This window comes from Zalophus californianus, chromosome 2 (genome assembly GCF_009762305.2).
Source record: "Zalophus californianus isolate mZalCal1 chromosome 2, mZalCal1.pri.v2, whole genome shotgun sequence".
In the NCBI taxonomy this organism is placed as follows: Eukaryota; Metazoa; Chordata; class Mammalia; order Carnivora; family Otariidae; genus Zalophus; species Zalophus californianus.
The window spans coordinates 106,487,704-106,509,426 of NC_045596.1; the positions used below are offsets into that span (position 1 = coordinate 106,487,704).

General features: G+C 37.0%; 1 protein-coding gene across 5 annotated transcripts in view; it reads left to right on the forward strand.

The window, feature by feature from the left end:
* LARP1B (La ribonucleoprotein 1B) overlaps window positions 1-6,193 on the forward strand; it is a 118,917-nt gene extending 112,724 nt beyond the window's left edge. For all 5 annotated transcript variants that reach the window (XM_027598742.2, XM_027598740.2, XM_027598741.2 and 2 more), the window contains 3 exons: window positions 3,333-3,442; window positions 4,155-4,282; window positions 5,851-6,193. In XM_027598742.2, coding sequence (XP_027454543.1) covers window positions 3,333-3,442; window positions 4,155-4,282; window positions 5,851-6,036 — 424 coding nt within the window. In that variant the 3' untranslated portion in view covers window positions 6,037-6,193. The remainder of the gene's footprint in view (window positions 1-3,332; window positions 3,443-4,154; window positions 4,283-5,850) is intronic.
* The last annotated feature ends 15,530 nt before the right edge of the window (window positions 6,194-21,723 follow it).

The following is a 21,723-nucleotide window of genomic DNA, read 5'->3' on the forward strand; positions in this document are numbered from 1 at the left end:
TTCAGGATAAGTTTTTTTTTTTTTTTTAAGATTTTATTTATTTATTTGAGAGAGAGAGAAAGAGAGAGAGAAAGCACCTGAGAGGGGGGAGGGTCAGAGGGAGAAGCAGAGTACCTGCCGAGCAGGGAGCCCGATGTGGGACTCGATCCAGGGACTCCAGGATCATGACCTGAGCCGAAGGCAGTCGCTTAACCAACTGAGCCACCCAGACGCCCCTGGGTAAGTTTTGAGAGTGTCTATAGGGTGGAGTTGAGACCAGACTAAAAGGATGAGAAGGAACATGAGATAGGCTCATGCAAACTGTTTATTCCTGGAAAATGGTAGGAGGAAGAAGAGATGGAAAGAAGAAATAAAGACAATTTTACACTTACGGTTTACTCAAATTTACCATTCTTCAAGTTTTACTTGTAAATCTTAAATAAGAATATATTGTTAATCAGTTATCATGATCTTTGAAAGGAATACAAGATGCTGCAAATAAATTTTTCCTAGAAAAAAATTACATTTGCCCTGACTTGTATAAAAATAAAGACTATTTAATTTTCATCCAGAATCTTTATCTTGATCAGGAATGACAGATACATAGTATGTTTACCTGTTTCTCTCTCTTCTGTTATTACTGACATCTCTAATCAGTCCCAGCACTGTTTAATGTTGTTCTTGAATTCAGATTTGTAGTCTTATCAAAATTTTAACAGCTACTGCCAGTTTACCAGAGTTGGCACAAAAGGCAAAATTTGCTATTTCTGATTTTGATGTTCTCATTCAAACTATGGTGTGCTACCCATTAGTGGATTGTGAAGTCAATATAGTAATTTGAAAAATATCAGACTGTACTGAACATAGGCTAAATTTTTTCAGTTAATACATACATGCAAATTTAAGAATTGTTTGCAAAACTTATATATCCTTTTATGTACACACATTACGTTGACTTGGTCACCAGATAAAGTATTTTTCTTACTATTGTACTTAGAAAAGTTTGAAAGCCATTTTTATAATTAATCTCAGCATATTTTGCTCTTTCTGCAAACAGTTTGTTTGTTCTTCAGGACTTTCGAATAACTTTTCTGAAACGCCCATGACTATCCAAGTCTAGGTTGGGAGTTCTTCTGTGTTCGTACAGTCATCTGTGTATGTTTCTATTAGCTTTTTTTTCCTTTTTTTTTGAAGATTTTATTTATTTATTTGACAGACAGCGAGAGAGGGAACACAAGCAGGGGGAGTGGGAGAGGGAGAAGCAGGCTTCCCGCTCAGCAGGGAGCCCGATGCTGGGCTCGATCCCAGGACCCCGGGATCATGACCTGAGCCAAAGGCAGATGCCTAATGACTGAGCCACCCAGGTGCCCCTCTGGTAGCTTTTTAACACATTATTTTGGGTCTGTTTTTGCAGTGTTCATGACTAGCCTGGATTAGCTTTCCTTAGGAAGTATCGCACAGTGGTTAAGCATCTGAAGGCTTTGAAATCAGACCTAAATTTGAATCCCAGCCTATTAATTACTGTGAACTTGGCAAGTTATTATTCCCAGTAAGCTTTAGGTTCTTTATATATAAAGTAGGGGAAATTATGGTAGATACCCTCATAGGGTTATTGTGAAAATTAAACAAAACCGAACATGTAAAGGTCTTAACATATGATACACAGTAAGTGCTCAATAAATTGTTACTGTTATTAGACGATCAATACTAAATCTATCCATTGACTAAAGATGGTTTCAAGAAGGAAGGAGAGAAATAACCTTTATATTATGTGTCTTCAACATGCCAACTCTGGTCTAAGTGCTTTACAATATTATGTCATCTATTCTTAAAAAGTAGGATATTGTTATCCCCATTTTTAGGATATAATTACAGGCCTAAAATTCAAATAGAGTTCTTTCTGCTTCTCAGCCTTTATGTTTTCCACTCATCTAAGCTGTCTCAGAATGAGGGGTAAATGAATAAATAACAACTGAGAGGCCGGCCGTTTGCCCCTGCTCTTCACTCCAGCAGTTAGGCTGCATAGTTGGGTTGTTACTAATGTCATCCTTTTGGTCTTTGGATTTGGTTTACTAAAAAATAAGACTAAAAATCCAAATATTGCAGTAGTCTGTTGGCCTTTACCAATATAAACTAATATATAATTAATATCAAAATAATATCCCATGAAAGAAGTATCAAGGCAGATTTGTCACTTCTGAGATGGTGGTTCTTTAGTCCTTAGTCCCCTTAGCCTTCAGTCATACAAGCTCAAAGAATAGCATCACTTATGGCTACCAAAGCAAAGAGTTCAGGTCAGTGTGTGGATGTGTAGTTGGTAGTCCCACATTTCTCTTGGTGGCTTGCCAAGAAACCTATTTATTCTTCTGGACAGACCATCACTTTCCATCTTGAAAATAAGCTAGTTACCAAAGACACACACACACACACACACACACACACACACACACACCCCTTCTTGTGAATAAAAGCTAGGCAAAATTATGTTACTAGTAATGAAGAAATTGTAGTCTTTATTCCACTAAGGCACTCAGAACAACTTAAGGATTCTAACTGAGGAATCTTTTAACTGTGACATGTTTTAGTTGAGTAAGCTAGATATTGTCCTTTTACTGCTGTCTTGTTGACTTTGTTCATTCTCATGGGTTCTACTCATCACCATTAATTAAAGGTTGGGCCCATGTAGTTTGCTAATACACTGTCCACAATTCGTCTTGGGTTCTCTAGGTAGTTATAGAAGAATACAAGGAAATTTGTTTTCTGATTTATGTAGTAATTACAATTATTTTAGCAAAATATCTTTTATGAAATGTACTTTATAACTAAAGCAGGGAAGATCTCTTAGGAGCCATTTAATTAGGTTTGTCATTTCTAGTTGAATGGGTCAACCACACATAGGGTCTAGGGCACAAAAGTATATAGTCTTTCTCTCTTGAGTAAAGATTGTGTTCAAAAGTATTTAAAACCATGCACTATTATAAACCTCAGTTTGGAAAAAATTGAAAACATTCCCAGTGGCACTAAATCTTTTGACAATTTCTTCAGAAATACCAAGGAGAGATCCTCTGTCTGTCCAAAGGAGCCACACTGTAGTTGCCCATAGGCTGCCTCATTCTGCAGGTTCCCAGTATACTTCCATGAGGTGCTATGGCTGAGTGAACAAAAATAGCAAAGCCATCTATGGATTACTAAATAACCACTTCAGCTAAAAAAACCATCCTAAAAATTACATACATTTAAGCCTTTATTTTTTTTTGCTTGGGGTTATTTGTGTCCTGTTTGCTTCTATCTATGAGATGTTTGCATTGTCATAGTAAAATTTTTATTATAAACCTTTTATTTCCTTTCTACAGGTATGGATTAGAATGTCTGTTCAGGTTTTACAGTTATGGACTGGAAAAAAAATTCAGACAAGAAATTTTTAAGGATTTCCAAGAAGAAACCAAAAAAGACTACGAATCTGGTAAAATAATACAAAACAAAACCCAATAATCTTACTCTATTTGGAAACTGTAAACCTGAGGCAATAAACAGGGAAGGAGTTCATAACTATTTTCTTCAGAATAGGCTATTTAAGACCTTCAGGCCACTATTAACGGTTCTTGATGAAGGATGGGGCACCATATAGTAAGAAGGTCATCCCTGTGAGGTGTTAGAAAATAACCATGCCCAAGAGTTCCTTTATGGAGTAGTATTTTGCCATTTTCCCCTTGACAGACATGAAGATGATACTCACTGATATTCCATTACATGAAAATTCTTTGTAACAGCAGGTATGCTTGGAAAGATGGAACAGCACAGTGGGTAACAGTGCAAGCTTTGGGCTAGATCCATACATAGATCTGAATCCCATTTTCACCACTTGGTAGCTGTGTGACCTTGGTTAAGTTACATAACTTTGTTAACCTTAGTTTACTTATCAGTAATGTACACAAGAGCACCCATATTACAGGTTTGTATATGCTTCAAATTAGTTTAATATATAAAAACCACTTAATACCTGTCATATAACAAATGCTTACTAAATATTAGCTGCCATTATTATTACAATGTCTTCTTCTCAAAATCTAGATAAAGTATATGCTGGAGGATAAATGGTCAGTTGCTGGTAGGATGATTAATATGAATCATTTTTTAAATTCTATATAATTGTGAATATTTTTCTTTGTTATTAGGTCAGCTATATGGATTAGAAAAGTTTTGGGCTTATCTAAAATATTCTCAATCTAAGACGCAGTCTATTGACCCAAAACTTCAGGAATACCTCTGTAGCTTTAAGAGGTTAGAAGACTTCCGCATTGACGTAAGTTTTAAGTCTTTTCTTCTGTAGTCTTTTTATTACCTTCATATTTTGAGCTTTCAGTGACTTTCTTAACTTTAATTTTACAATTTTTATTTTTTAACTTTTTATTTTGAAATGGTAATTTTCTAGTTTTGAAATCAAACTTTAAAACAGGTGCAAAAATAGTATAAAGAATTCCCATATTGCCAAATGTTAACATCTTACGTAACCACAGTGCAATTGTCAGTTCACTTTAATTTTGGTATGCCCCTATAATTAAACATTTTATAGATTTAGTAACTTTTATGTGGGTATGTTACTAATTTCTCACTAACAGTTCTAAAATTTTTCACTTTCTATGTACTTTTATTCTATACTTTTCATAATATGTGCTGATATAACATGAATTTAAGTTTCCCCACATAAAAAAATTAAGACAAGAATGTTACGTACATATATAGAGACAGGAGAGTAAGCCTTAATTTGATTTCAAGAGGAAAAGGAAAGCATTAAAAAAAAGAATGGGATGAAAATAAGATAAAGGACAGGGGGAAAAAAATAAGAAGAATCAAAAGAACAGAAATGAGAGAGGTGAAAGGAATGCTAGGTCCATCTTTGCTTAGTATTGTAATTTGTCTTATATTTTGTGTAAATAGGTTTGATGGCTCAGGGATGGAATTAATAGAAGTGCCTGTCTGTGGAATTAAAATGTTTCTAGAGTGGCCTAGCCAGTTCTATAGCAGGGACATCCTTGCTCTGTAATAGTGACTTTTGTCCTATCTGAGCAGAAACTAAGAATTCAGGCCTCCGCTTTTAAATACAGTGGACAATTGGAGAAGGAGGTTATGGTCTTAACTTGTCTCCAAATGAAAATATTAGTCTGGTGGTGTATAGTTCTGGGCTCCCAAATCTTTGTAACTGGAAAGGCCTTAAAAGCTGACTTGTTTAGTGCAGAATACCGTTTCACTGCCTACCCTCTCCTTGCTTGTAGTCTGAGGGGATTTGGGAGCTTAATGGATATTTATGTTTGAAATGTTTAAAATTAGTACCATCAGTAATGCTCTCCAGTTTCCTTATCCTAGAAGTCCTAGATAAACCTTCAGACTTGCTAAAGATTATTTGATTTGGTATCTCTTTTTTCTCCCTGCTGCTTTCATTTATCTGTTAAACATTATCATTCAAACAAGCCTAGGATAGGAGTTTAGGGTTGGAAGGGACTAGACTTATAAATGCTTTGCAGTTGACAGAAGTTGAAAAAAGAAGGAAAATAGGCTCTTTGAAACATTTTCTTGGAGGCAGGGAACCCAGCCTTATATTTATGCCCCGCAATGTAGTTCAAGTCCTAAAACATGTAAGAATCTTAATAAATATATGTTGAGTGAAAGAATGAACAAGTACTGATAGGCTGATTTAGTCAAGGAGGAAATTTAAGTTTAATACCTTAAATTGCTGTTAAGTTTTTGTTATACTAATAAAATCTACTGAAATGCCAACATAGTTTCCTTCTTGGTTGAAAAAGTCTGACCGTAGATTATGAAGGGAGGAAAAAAAAGTAAAATTGTCACTATATTATCTTTCATAATTTGCAGCCCCCTATTAGTGAGGAATTTGGAAGAAAAAGACATTCATCTACTTCTGGTGAGGACAGTAGTCGTCATAGACTTCCATCTAATTCCTCTACAAAGCCACCAAATGCTGCTAAGCCTACATCTGCTAATCAGCTTCAGGGTCCCAATAAACTGTCCCAGAAGGAATACTTCACAGGAGTCCAGTGACAATTCACACCAGAACAGTGCTGCCTCAGTCTCAACAGATGGTGAAATGCCTGAGAAATAGACTCTTATGAAAGTTGTTTGCCCTTGAAATAGACATTTACTTCAGTATTTATTTGGGAAAAATCTTCTGATGTTTAATTGTGATAATCACAAAAAAGAAAAAGGAAGAAAAGTGGTAGCATTTTTTTCTAACAAGATAAATTCTAAAAACATTTTCCCTGATGTCATGAGCAAGGATAGTTTTGGTGACCTTTTGTAGGGATCCTCTAGTAATGTATTTTGGTCTCAGTATTTCTTTTTCAAAGCAATTGTTTACAAGAACAGCATTCCTTAAATATATACAAAAACAATACAAGGAATGCCTAACATTTTCAGCTCATACTTCTTAAAGAAGATATAGTATGTTGTATTCATCTCTTCTATAGAGCTTTCCTAAAGAATCCAATTACCCTGTTATCAATTCATATTTGAACTTATCAAAAACAAAGGAAGATTACGTATGTATTTTTTAAATTTAAAAAAAGAATATAAAATAATAATTTGCTTTTCTTTTAGATATATAGTTTAAGGAAAACTCTTTTTTTAACCAAAGTATAATTATATTGCAGTTAAATTGAAGTATAAAATATGTGCACTTTGGATGCTGGGTTTTGCTTTTTTTTCCTGTAGTCATACCTCATGATTTCCATAGTTATTGTTGTGCTGGTGTGGAGTGTTCTGAATTGGCATCAACTGGTTACATATTAGAAGAGATTTGCTTTTTGTGACTCTTTAATAAACCTGCACAAGTAATTGAAAACTTGGTTGAGATTGGTTGGAATATTGTTCTAAATCAATTAAATCTTGCCCTGTTTTGAATGCATCTGCTGTTTGTATATCTGCAGGTGGGTATGTCACAGGCAGTCAGATTATCTTCAATTTAAAAGAAGTACTTAGTTTTTCCTTTTTGTTTCTTTTAGTTTTGTTTTATGTTCATGTTTTCAAGAGTTATAGCAAATTGATTTCTAAGTTTTATTGCTCTTGCAACTGATGTAAATGATAGTTTCAGTTTTTGTGGGTATTAAAAAAATAAAGCACTTATTCTAAATTATTGGAATTGATTTTAATTATTTTGTTTAGAATATAGTTGAAAAACTGTAATATCAAATTCTGCTAGTAGAAGACCATTATATTTTGTGAATGAAGTTTCAGTTATAAACTTAGCCATTTTTATTTACCACTTATATTTTCTTGGCAGAGCAGCTAGTTTAATACACTAAATTATTATTATTTTCTTTTTGATGTCTTGTTCTTATAGAGTGACAACATTGTAATACATATAATCTTTGGCTAAGTTGGCTATTCATCAGGAACTAAGAGATTTTCATTAGTTATTATCCACGCATAAGTGATAATCTGCAGTTTTATATTTAGTATTTGGGGGTCATTTTGATGTGTTAATTTTAGGAAACAGTCAAATTTGAATACTCAAAATAAATTTTACTTAGAGATATTGGAAAGAGAATGCAGAACAACTAAGGGATTAGAATAATATATTTCTAAATGTTTTCTTAAGTGGATATGTAATTCTGGCTTTTCACTGAGAAATTTCCAGATCATACTCATTAGCTTTAAGGGGGTCTCTTGCAATGATCTAAAAAATTTTCTCGGTATCCTTTTTGTATTGAACACATACATCTGAAACCTGTATTTAAGATTATTTCTACTCACCTAAATATGCAAGTGTAAATTTGATTGGAAAATTGTATATTTTATATGAAAATACAGTAATCAAGAGTTTTGTGATGTGTAATTAGAAATTTTATCATTATTTTGGTTATAAAAGTAATACATGTAATTGGGAAATTTAGAAAAGCACAAAGAAGAAAATAAAGTACCTTTTTAAAAAAGAAAAAAACAAAATCGGTATCATGCTATACATCTGGTGTTATAACCTGCTTTTTCCACATCTTAGAGGTAAGCATTTATTGATGTCATTATTTCTACAACATGACTTTTACAAGTTACATAAAATTCCAGCATATACTTCACGTTGCATCATATTTTACATTTATCTGATCTCCTATTGTTGAACTTTTGCATGTGATGAGGTTTGAGCTGTTATAAACAACAACGTAATCACATCCCTACAGATGAATCTTTGTGTATATATCAAATTGGAGTTTCAGGGAAGTTCACATTTATGAAAGACTGACCTTAGTACAGTAATGGTTTTTGTCGTAAAAGGGAAAATCTTTGAATTTCTTTCAGTTATCAAAAACAGCTACCAAGATAGGTCTTACATAAAAGCAAAGTGGTGCAACGAGAACTTGAGGAAAGTAGGGGGGATACTTCTCTTTATGCCATTTCAGCTTGTTAAAGGTTTCTTAAGAACATTCTACTTTCAGATAGCAGGGGAAACCTGTACTTCGAGTATAAATTCCCAGTAGTTGAAATTCTAGGTAAACATGTATTCCCATTTAACACACTCTAGAATGGTTGCACAGTTTATATTTCACCAACAGCATCTGCTTTCCTACATCCTCACCAACACTGGTTATTATAAATCTTTCTCTTTGACAGATTGAGAAACAAAATATTATTTTAATGAGTTTACTAATGAGTGGTGATTTTTATTCTTTATAAACTATATTATTTGTAGTTAGCTTGATCATATCCCTTATGTCTTCCTTTTGTTATTATCTTTTTCTGATTGATTTACATAGCTTTTTTACTTATCAAGAACATTAACCTTTTGCTTTCTAATTTTGTTTCTGTAAGTTTGACATAGTATGTATATTTTTTGATAAATTTTTAAAAATTTACTCCTTAAATTTTAAATGTAAAATTCAAGCAAATAAAAGCATTGTTATTTAATGAAAATAAATCTAAATAGCCCTACCCAAAATTTATATAAGTCCCTAGAGACCTTAGATGCTTCCTTATGATTTTGCAGTTTTCCATTTTATAAGTAAAACTATTTTATTTAAAAATTTTAAAAACAAAATTATTTAAATCCAAACTACTTATTTTTTTAAGAAATAGGTGAGGCCATATTTAGAATTCTTTATACGAAAAGTAATTAGGAATAAAGTTATGCTTTAAAATTGATATTTTAGTTTTAAAATAGATTTTATGTTTTAAACTTGTTTTGCCAGTTTGGGACTCCACGCTGACATTCTCTCCTTGACTTTCTCTGACATGCTTCTTCTTGCCATTATACTAAATGACATTACCACTTTCCTTTCTTTTTTTAATAATTTTTTATTGTTATGTTAATCACCATACATTACATCATTAGTTTTTGATGTAGTGTTCCATGATTCATTGTTTGTGCATAACACCCAGTGCTCCACGCAGAATGTGCCCTCTTTAATAGCCATCACCAGGCTAACCCATCCCCCCACCCCCCCTCCCCTCTAGAACCCTCAGTTTGTTTTTCAGAGTCCATCGTCTCTAATGGTTCATGTCCCCCTCCGACTTACTCCACTTCATTCTTCCCCTCCTGCTATCTTCTTCTTCTCTTTTTTTTCTTAACATATATATTGCATTATTTGTTTCAGAAGTACTGATCCATGATTCATCAGTCTTGTACAATTCACAGTGCTCACCATAGCACATACGCTCCCCAATGTCTATCACCCAGCCACCCAATCCCTCCCACCCCCCACCATTCCAGCAACCCTCAGTTTGTTTCCTGAGATTAAGAATTCCTCATATCAGTGAGGTCATATGATACATGTCTTTCTCTGATTGACTTATTTCACTCAGCATAACACCCTCCAGTTCCATCCACATCGTTGCAAATGGCAAGATCTCATTCCTTTTGATGGCTGCATAATATCCCATTGTGTATATATACCACTTTTTCTTTATCCATCTGTCGATGCACATCTTGGCTCTTTCCACAGTTTGGCTATTGTGGACATTGCTGCTATAAACATTGGGGTGCACGTACCCCTTCGGATCCCTACATTTGTATCTTTGTGGTAAATACCCAGTAGTGCAATTGCTGGATCATATGGTAGCTCTATTTTCAACTGTTTGAGGAAACTCCATACTGTTTTTCAGAGTGGTTGCCCCAGCTTGCATTCCCACCAACAGTGTAGGAGGGTTCCCCTTTCTCCACATCCCCGCCAACATCTGTCGTTTCCTGACTTGTTAATTTTAGCCATTCTGACTGGTGTGAGGTGGTATCTCATTGAGGTTTTGACTTGGATTTCCCTGATGCTGAGCGATGTTGAGCACTTTTTCATGTGTCTCTTGGCCATTTGGATGTCTTCTTTGGAAAAATGTCTGTTCATGTCTTCTGCCCATTTCTTGATTGGATTATTTGTTCTTTGGGTGTTGAGTTTGATAAGTTCTTTATAGATTTTGGATTCTAGCCCTTTATCTGATATATCATTTGCAAATATTTTGTCCCATTCTGTCGGTTGTCTTTTGGTTTTGTGCACTGTTTCTTTTGCTGTGTAAAAGCTTTTTATCTTGATGAAATCCCAATAGTTCATTTTTGCCCTGGCTTCCCTTGCCTTTGGCGATGTTTCTAGGAAGAAGTTGCTGTGGCTGAGGTCGAAGAGGTCACTGCCTGTGTTCTCCTTTAGGATTTTGATGGACTCCTGTCTCACGTTTAGGTCTTTCAACCATTTGGAGTCTATTTTTGTGTGTGGTGTAAGGAAATGGTCCAGTTTCATTCTTCTGCATCTGGCTGTTCAATTTTCCCAACACCATTTGTTGAAGAGACTGTCTTTTTTCCATTGGACATTCTTGCCTGCTTTGTCAAAGATGAGTTGACCATAGAGTTGAGGGTCCATTTCTGGGCTCTCGATTCTGTTCCATTGATCTATGTGTCTGTTTTTGTGCCAGTACCATACTGTCTTAATGATGACAGCTTTGTAATAGACCTCTAAGTCCGGAATTGTGATGCCGCCAGCTTTGCTTTTCTTTTTCAATATTCCTCTGGCTATTCGGGGTCTCTTCTGGTTCCATACAAATTTTAGGATTATTTGTTCCATTTCTTTGAAAAAGGTGGATGGTATTTTGATGGGGATTGCATTGAATGTGTAGATTGCTCTAGGTAGCATTGACATCTTCACAATGTTTGTTCTTCCAATCCATGAGCATGGAACGTCTTTCCATTTCTTTGTGTCTTCTTCAATTTCTTTCATGAGTATTTTATAGTTTTCTGAGTACAGATCCTTTGCCTCTTTGGTTAAATTTATTCCTAGGTATCTTATGGTTTTGGGTGCAGTTGTAAATGGGATCGACTCCTTGATTTGTCTCTCTTCTGTCTTGTTGTTGGTGTATAGGAATGCCACTGATTTCTGTGCCTTGATTTTATATCCTGCTACTTTACTGAATTCCTGTATGAGTTCTAGCAGTTTTGGGGTGGAGTCTTTTGGGTTTTCCACATACAATATCATATCATCTGCAAAGAGTGAGAGTTTGACTTCCTCCTTGCCGATTTGGATGCCTTTGATTTCTTTTTGTTGTCTGATTGCTGTGGCTAGGACTTCTAATAGTATGTTGAATAGCAGTGGTGAGAGTGGACATCCCTGCCGCATTCCTGACCTTAGGGGAAAAGCTCTCAGCTTTTCCCCATTGAGAATGATATTCGCTGTAGGTTTTTCATAGATGGCTTTTATGATATTGAGGTATGTACCCTCTATCCCTATACTCTGAAGAGTTTTGATCAAGAAAGGATGCTGTACTTTGTCAAATGCTTTTTCTGCATCTATTGAGAGGATCATATGATTCTCGTTCTTCCTTTTGTTAATGTATTGTATCACTTTGATTGATTTGCGGATGTTGAACCAGCCTTGCAGCCCAGGGATAAATCCCACTTGGTCATGGTGAATAATCCTTTTAATGTACTGTTGGATCCCATTGGCTAGTATTTTGGTGAGAATTTTTGCATCCATGTTCATCAAGGATATTGGTCTGTAATTCTCCTTTTTGATGGGGTCTTTGTCTTGGGGATCAAGGTAATGGTGGCCTCATAAAATGAGTTTGGAAGTTTTCCTTCCATTTCTATTTTTTGGAACAGTTTCAGGAGAATAGGTTTTAATTCTTCTTTAAATGTCTGATAGAATTCCCCTGGGAAGCCATCTGGCCCTGGGCTTTTGTTTGTTGGGAGATTTTTGATGACTGCTTCAATTTCCTTAGTGGCTATAGGTCTGTTCAGGTTTTCTATTTCTTCCTGGTTCAATTTTGGTAGTTGATACATCTCTAGGAATGCAAGCATTTCTTCCAGGTTATCTAATTTGCTGGCATAGAGTTGCTCATAATATGTTCTTATAATTGTTTATATTTCTTTGGTGTTGGTTGTGATCTCTCCTCTTTCATTCATGATTTTGTTGATTTGGGTCATTTCTCTTTTCTTTTTGATAAGTCTGGCCAGGGGTTTATCAATCTTGTTAATTCTTTCAAAGAACCAGCTCTTAGTTTCGTTGATCTGTTCTACTGTTCTTTTGGTTTCTATTTCATTGATTTCTGCTCTGATCTTTATTATTTCTCTTCTCCTGCTGGGTTTAGGCTTTATTTGCTGTTCTTTCTCCAGCTCCTTTAGGTGTAGGGTTAGGTTGTGTATTTGAGACCTTTCTTGTTTCTTGAGAAAGGCTGGTATTGCTATATACTTTCTTCTTAGGACTGCCTTTGCTGTGTCCCAAAGATTTTGAACAGTCGTGTTTTCATTTTCATTGGTTTCCATGAATTTTCTTAATTCTTCTTTAATTTCCTGGTTGACCCATTCATTCTTTAGTAGGATGCTCTTTAGCCTCCATGTATTTGAGTTCTTTCTGACTTTCCTCTTGTGATTGAGTTCTAGTTTCAAAGCACTGTGGTCTGAAAATATGCAGGGAATAATCCCAATCTTTTGGTACTGGTTGAGACCTGATTTGTGACCTAGGATGTGATCAATTCTGGAGAATGTTCCATGGGCACTAGAGAAGAATGTGTATTCCGTTGCTTTGGGATGGAATGTTCTGAATATGTCTGTAAAGTCCATTTGGTCCAGTGTTTCATTTAAAGTCTTTATTTTCTTGTTGATCTTTTGCTTAGATGATCTGTCCATTTCAGTCAGGGGGGTGTTAAAGTCCCCCACTATTATTGTATTGTTGTCAATGTGTTTCTTTGCTTTTGTTATTAATTGCCTTATATAGTTGGCTGCTCCCACGTTAGGGGCATAGATATTTAAATTGTTAGATCTTCTTGTTGGATAGACCCTTTAAGTAGGATATAGTGTCCTTCCTCATCTCTTATTACAGTCTTTGTTTTAAAATCTAATTTGTCTGATATAAGGATTGCCACCCCAGCTTTCTTTTGGTGTCCATTAGCATGGTAAATGGTTTTCCACCCCCTCACTTTCAATCTGGGGGTGTCTTTGGGTCTAAAATGAGTCTCTTGCAGACAGCATATTGATGGGTCTTGTTTTTTAATCCAATCTGATAGCCTGTGTCTTTTGATTGGGGCATTGAGCCCATTTACATTCAGGGTAACTATTGAAAGGTATGAATTTAGTGCCATTGTATTGCCTGTAAGGTGACTGGTACTGTATATTGTCTGTGTTCCTTTCTGATCTATGCTGCTTTTAGGCTCTCTTTTTGCTTAGAGGACCTCTTTCAATATTTCTTGTAGGGCTGCTTTTGTGTTTGCAAATTCCTTTAGTTTTTGTTTGTCCTGGAAGCTTTTTATCTCTCCTTCTATTTTCAATGATAGCCTAGCTGGATATAGTATTCTTGGCTGCATATTTTTCTCATTTAGTGCTCTGAAGATATCATGCCAGTCCTTTCTGGCCTGCCAGGTCTCTGTGGATAGGTCTGTTGCCAATCTAATGTTTCCACCATTGTAGGTTACATATCTCTTCTCCCGAGCTGCTTTCAGGTTTTTCTCTTTGTCTCTGAGACTCGGAAGTTTTACTATTAGATGTCGGGGTGTCGACCTATTTTTATTGATTTTGAGAGGGGTTCTCTGTGCCTCCTGGATTTTGATGCCTGTTTCCTTCCCCACATTAGGGAAGTTCTCTGCTCTAATTTGCTCCAATATACCTTCTGCCCCTCTCTCTCTTTCTTCTTCTGGGATCCCAATTATTCTAATGTTGTTTCATCTTATCATATCGCTTATCTCTCGAATTCTGCCGTCATGATCCTGTAGTTGTTTATCTCTCTTTTTCTCAGCCTCTTTATTTTCCATCCTTTGGTCTTCTATATCGCTGATTCTTTCTTCTGCCTCATTTATCCTAGCAGTTAGTGCCCCCATTTTTTATTGCACCTCATTAATAGCCTTTTTGATTTCGACTTGGTTAGATTTTAGTTCTTTTATTTCTCCAGAAAGGTTTTCTCTAATAACTTCCACACTTTTTTCAAGCCCAGCTAGTATCTTTAAAGTCATGATTCTGAACTCTAGGTCCGACATCGTACTAATGTCAGTATTGAGTAGGTCCCTGGCAGACGGTACTACCTCTTGTTCTTTTTGCTGAGGTGATATTTTTCGTCTTGTCATTTTGTCCAGAGGAGAACAGATGAATGAGACAACAGAATGCTAACAGGTTAACAATGTCTCCAGCAAATATACTCTATACAAATCAGAAAAGACCTGAAACCAGGGGACAAGAAAGGGAAAGAAAGAAGAGAAAAAAAAAAAAAAAAGGAAAAAGGAAAAGATAAAAAGAAACAAAAACAGAACAAAACAAAACAAAAAAAAACAGAATATGATCAAATATGACCAGGCTAGTGCATAGATCAGTGCCACACACTAGCTTTTGGGCATATTTTGGTCTGTTAAAAGAAAGTGCCTGCTGAAATTTTAAAGGAAGAAAGACATATATGTACAAAATAAGGGTTGATACAATGAAGGGATGGAAGATGACTGTAAAGATGAAAATTATAAAAGATTTTATAAAAGGAATTGGTAAGATAAGAAGTTGTTTTTAAAAAGAAAGAAGATTTAAAAAGAAAAAAAAGAAAAAAAAAGGGAGAGAATGTGATCAGGCAGAAGAATAGAACAAAGCCATACACTAGTGATTTAGGGTATATTTTGATCTGTTAGAAGAAATTGTATCTCAAAATTTTAAAGAGAGAACAACTTATATATATATATGCCAAAAATAAGGGTAACTACTATGAAGGGATAAAAATATGACTCTAAAAATGAAAAATAAAAAATGTTTTTTTTAAAAAAGGGATTGATAAGATGTTTGAAAAAGGGAAAAAGAAAATTAAAAAAAAACAGTTAAAAAAATTAACTTTGAAAAACTAATGAATTATGGTAAAAAAGCCATGAATTCTATGTGCAGTTTTCCCCTAGCGCTGGAGTTCTCCCATTCTCCTTGATCGGTAAACTTGGTCTTGGCTTGCTGGCTGTTCGTGCTGATCTTCTGGGGGGAGGGGCCTGTTGCCATGGTTCCCAAATGTCTTTGCCGGAGGCGGAATTGCCCCGCCCTTGTCGGTCCGGGCTAAGCCAGCTGCTCCGGTTTGCTCTCAGGAGCTTTTGTTCCCTGCAAGCTCTCGGTACAGCTTTGGAGGACCAGGGTGAAAATGGTGGCCTCCCAATCTCCCCCCGGAGGAGCTGAGAACTTGGGGCCCCTCTTCTCAGTGCGCCCCCAGAGAAAAGCAGTCACTCCCGTCTCCCTGGTCTCCGGCCGCACTCCGTGTTCACCCGGCCTGTGATCGAGTGTTTCTATGTCTGGCACCCCGACCCCATGTGGAGTCTCCAAACCCAGCAGATCCCTGCGGTGCACTCCTGTGCCACTCCTCCCAGGGGAGGAAGGGGAGTCTCCCCAGCTCCGCCGCTTGTTGGGTCCCTGCTGGAGGAGCAGTGGCCTGACTGGGCCGCGGATCACAGTCTATGGCAACCCCGAGCTGAGAGCCCGCGCCTCGGCTCCGTCTCTGCAGCCGGCTTCCCCGCTCCGATACCTGGGAGCTCTGGCGCACTCAGGCACCCCGGTCTTTCTGTGGCCCCGAGGGTCCTGAGACCACACTGTCCCGCAAGGGTTCCACCCCCTGCTTAGCCACTGCAGCGATGTCCCTCAGTGGAGCTGACTTCTAAAAGGTCCGATTTTGTGCCCCACGGCTCTAGCACTTGCCAGAAGCGGCCGACGGAGGCCCCTCCCCCGCCGTCTATCCTCCCGAATATCGCCTCGGATTCACTTCTCCGCACGTCCTACCTTCCAGTAAGTGGTCGCTTCTCTGTTCAGAGAGTTGTTGCTACTCTCCTCTTCGATCTCCTGTTGAGTCCGTAGGTGTTCAGAATGGTTTGATCCCTATTCAGCTGAATCCCTGGGACCAGACGAAATCCAGGTCTCCTACTCCTCCGCCATCTTCCATCCTATTCCCACCACTTTCCTTTCTGTGCTTAAATCTTGTCTTTCAATTAATTTTTTAGTTCTTACAAAACTGCTTGTTTTTATTCTTGCACAGGAGACTGATCCAATAGTGGGTAATACCTAATTATATCACCACTAGATGGCAGAATGGAATAAGTCAAATCTGACAAAGTGTGTGTGTGTGTGTGTGTGTGTGTGTGTGTGTGTGTGTGTGTGTGTGTGTGTGTGTGTGTGTGTGTGTTGAACTCTCCATCTTGTGGTGACATATAATTAAATCAATTACTCTTGCATTCCTAATAGTCCTATGTGTCTCAACAACTCATGATTACCTTGTTAGGGCAATGCCAAACTGTGCTTAGTTATTAGTAAATAAATATAGTGACAGCATTAAGATTTGTGTGTGGTTAAAGATAAAAATACTATTGCTTTGGTTTTTTGTCCTTTTACTTTAAAGTTTGAAGTACTTCATTAGCATTATTTGTGATTAACTCTCAAGATACAAACAAGCAAGAAAATTGTTAAGATATGTCTGTTTAAATGTCTGGCTAACTTAAGCTGTATAGTTAAATCACACAAGTGAATGGATCCTGCCTGAAACATGAGAAACTTAAAGTTAGATGTTACTTTTTTTTTTTTAAGATTTTATTTATTTGACAGCACAAGCAGAGGGAGAGAGAGGGAGAAGCAGGCTCCCTGCTGAGCAAGGAGCCCGATGTGGGACTCGATCCCAGGATCCTGGGATCATGACCCGGGCTGAAGGCAGGTGCTTAACTGACTGAGCCACCCAGGCGTCCCAGATGTTACTTTTATAATTAGAGCAAATTGTTATCATACAGCTAGTTGAAAGGCAAAGCAAGAATTTGAATTCAAGTAGTTTGAGTTCTAGACCCCAAGCTCTTCATCTTAACCAGAGTGATCTTAAACATCAGTCTGAAAGTGGACTCTGACTCTAAAAGTCAACTGCAATGATTCTTTACTATTATAAAATCAAGATTAGATTCTTCTGGTTAAGACTGTAAACTTTTCGTATCATGGACATCCTCTGCAGTAATGGATGGCCTAGTAGCATAAATATATGCATTGAGTGCTATATGGTAAATCCTCTTTCGGAGGAAAATCATGATTAGGGAACAATATAATTTATGCATTTAAATGTTTTCCCAGAATGAGGTACAGTGAATAAAAACTAAACATTTTATCCAGAACATGATTATAAATTTTGTATTACCTTAGGGTTATTATTGTTAACTAACAATACTATAGTATTCATAAATAATGGTATGTTAGCCTCAAAAAAAGCTTGAAGGAAATATGCCACACCATTAACAGGAAACACCTCTGGCTTTATGCTTTACCAATTTTCTGAATTGTGTACAATGAGTCTTTTTTAAACTTGGCCAATTAAGACACGATTTGGTTAACAGAATGGTTTCTACCAATATACTATACATATTTGCTTCAGTAAAAAAGCAGAATGTGCTCCTTGTTGTTTTAGTTTTGTTTTTTTTCCAGGTAGTATTCCAGCTGTACAAAATTGAATACCTTTCTCAGAGTGGTTTTTTTAAAGATTTTATTTATTCAAGAGAGAGTGCGTGCATGCCCAACGCCCACAAGCAAGAGCAAGAGCACGAGCGCGAGCGGGAGTGGAGGGGGGAGTAGGGAATGGGAGAGGGACAAGCAGACTCCCTGCTGAGCAGGGAGCCAAGGGTGGGGCTCCATCCCAGGTCCCCTGAGATCATGACCTGAGCTGAAGTCAGATGCTTAACTGACTGAGCCTCCCAGGTGCCTCTCTCAGCATGTTTTAAGATACATTAGACTTTTGGGGCGCCTGGGTGGCTCAGTTGGTTAAGCATCCAACTTTTGATTTTGGCTCAGGTCATGATCTCAGGGTCTGAGATTGAGCCCCATATTGGGCTCTGTGCTGGTCATGGAGCCTGCTTAAGATTCTCTGTGCCCCACCTGCTCGTTCACTCTCTCTTTAAAAACAAAACAAAACAAAACAAAACATTAGACTTTCATGACCACATAATCAGAGTACTCTAATGTTTAATGTTAAAATGTTCTGGTTTCCAGTTGAATGCCAGTATAAGAGGAGACTATCTTTTATGAGTCAATAGAAGGGCTTTGAGAGGAGGAGGGTCTGTGAGACCCCAAAATTTAGTATGTAGAATTTGATATACTTACGAGTTCTTCTGGGGAGATAATCCATGGCTTTGATCAGATTCCTATGAGGATTTATGATCCCAAATAAGTATAGTATCCTCTGTTCTAGAGACAACTTATTTGTTAGAAACATGAATTGAATCCTTGATTCCCCTAAGTTCAGTCCTTCATCTACAAAATTGCATTTATTTTGAGTGTTATAAAGATTAAATGTAAAGCCTTTAACATAACATCTGTTAAAGCATTTAGTAAACACTAGCTATTATTAGGACTAAGCACTGGAGAAGTTATCTTCAGGAATGTAAAGATATTTTCTCCAATAGGCTATGAATATTTTAAATCTCATATGAAATTAATCTCAAAACATTTTAGTAAAGAAAAGTCGGATTCCTTTTAATGATTTCATTGTCATGGGGCACCTGGGTGGCTCAGTGGGTTGAGCCTTTGGCTCAGGTCATGATCCTGGAGTCCTGGGGTTGAGCCCTGCGTCGGGCTCCCTGCTCAATGGGGCGTTTGCTTCTCCCTCTCCCTTTTCCCCTCCACCACTCATGCTTGCTCTCTCTCTCTCTCTCAAATAAATAAAATCTTAAAGGAAAAATGACTTCATTGTCCTAGAGTAATGAAGTTATGAACACTTTTCTGTCCTTGTGGTGGCTCACTTACTTTAATAGGGGTAGGAGGGTGCTTAGATGCTGCTCTTTCTACTGACTCAGAACAACTGACAAGGGGGTGAATTCCATGAATTGGTCACCAGGTCATGAATCTGAACTATCATAATGTCTCAGTTTTACTTTTCTGTCTTATTTATTAATAATTTTGCTGATGATGTTTTTCCAGCATCACCACTGTATTACTTGTGCCTCATAAATATCCAGTCCCTGAGCAGGATATGAGAATCTGCCTTACCATGACCCATGGCGTCTCCCAGGCTCAGTGACACTCTAGTAACCCCCAACCCCCACTGCCATTCACTGCCTGTCACTTCCTTTTGCATGAACCAGAGTATATAATCTAAGGACCAAGGGAAGCATAAAAATTTCAAGTGTCTGCCTTCGGCTCAGGTCATGATCCTAGGGTCCTGGGATCGAGCCCCACATTGGGCTTCCTGTTCCGCGGGAAACCTGCTTCTCACTCTCCCACTCCCCCTGCTTGTGTTCTGTCTGTCGCTCTCTCTCTCTCTCTGTCAAATCAATAAAATCTTAAAAAAAAGAAAGAAACCTCTTTGGGTTGTCAAGGTAGTATGGTATAATGCAGCAGTACTCAAATTGGGGGTATGCCCAGGAGTACATAAATACTTCCAGAGCAGTTTATGTAGACATAAATCATTTTAAAGGATTCAATTTCCAGATTCTCAACTAACATAAGTACTCTTTTATAAAATTGATTTATCTGATCATATGCTTGAGTTACTAATAGATTCTTCCACTTTATAAGAAAAGGCATTGCCCTTACCCATCCCAAATATCTCTAGATGTGAAAGGCATTATGGGCCACGCAGAGGTGAAAACTTCTTTAATGATACATTTAGCTCTCATAAATTTAAGGTTTGCTGAATTTGTCCTTAACATTTCTGTTGGGTGCCTGGGTGGCTCAGTTGGTTAAGTGACTGCCTTCGGCTCAGGTCATGATCCTGGAGTCCAAGGATCGAGTCCCCCATTGGGCTCCCTGCTCAGAGGGGAGTCTACTTCTCCCTCTTACCTTCCCCACTCTCATGTGCTCTCTCTCTCTCTCTCTCTCAAGTAAATAAATAAAATCTTTAAAAAAATAATAAAAATATTTCTGTTAAGAGTAGCTTTGTTTATTTTGTTTGGTGTTCAGTGTGTTAATCAATGAAAGAACATGTTTTTATCAAGTCTTACAAAATCTAATTACTGTCCTTATTTCATCTGATAAAATGTTTAAAATTTCCTACTTCCTATTTACAAGAAATATTTTAAAAATAGCTGCCAGAGAAAGTTGTTTTCAGCAGATTAAAACATTCTCTTTTATTAGATTTCTTTAAAAGGTTGGATCGTAATTCTTCTCAAGATAGCCATTTCCAATAGAACTTGTAGCAGAGATGTCAAGCTGTTTAATCATTTCTCCTTTCCCTGGTGCATGCTGCTGGACTGCAAATCCATCTTCCTGCTGGTTTTGGTTTGCCAATATAACTGGTTCTGGGTTTTGGAAGGTAGAGGAAGTAAGGGGCACCACTTCTAAAGCTGCCTATATGCCATCTCCGTGCTCATTTTTTCATTTTGGGGCTATGTGGAAGCCTCAGGTGGAAGACAGCAGAGCCCCGAGATGGGAGGAGCCTGTGTATCTGTATCACCACCTAGTCCCTTTGGGGACTCTGTATTGTCAAGCGATAGTTTTCTGTACTAAGCCATCAAGAATTTGGAGTTTATTTGTTACAGTAGCTAGTATTACCTTAACTAATAATACAAAATTTACTACCTATGTTTCGTAATTACCAAAATGTGTATATATGTTGTCTTCATCAATTATGTATATTTGTAATAATAACTCAATCCGGAAGAAAAAAATTTTATCAATTAGAACTCCTTAAGGTCAGAAGAAAGTAAATGAAATTTTAAATTACATACATATTTTTGTTATAGATATATATCTGGTGACAGATAAGCAGTGGGTGTTAAATGTGAGTGATGAATCACTAAATTCTACACCTGTAACCAATTTTACCATATATGTTAACTAACTAGGACTCAAATAAAAACTTGAAATAAAAAAAAGACTTTCAAGCATTAACATGTATAAAGATAAAAATATGGAGAAAATGGAATGGAAATACAAGTTCAAGGAGAAAAGGGAAAGGTATAAATCTTCTAAATGTTAAAGAAGAGCTTGCTCATACATTTTATTTTATTCTGGGAGAGAGAGAGAGAGAGAGCATGAGCGGGGAGGGGCAGAGGGAGAGAATCTTAAGCAGGCTCCATGCTTAACTTGGGGCTCAAATTCACGACCCTGAGATCAAGCCTCATGTGGAGCTCTGCGCTCAGTGGGGAGTCTGCTTGAGGATTCTCTCTCTCAAATACATAAATCTTTTTAAAAATGGATATAAATATTATATTTGGGTTTCACTGGATTCACTTAAAAGGTGATATTTATAATTATTGGTTCAGTATAATATGCTAGAAATTATGGCCTTTGCAACTATTAAAATGAAAAAAATTAAATGTCAATTTAAAGCTTTGTGAGGGATACATAAATTTTGAAAATTAATTTAG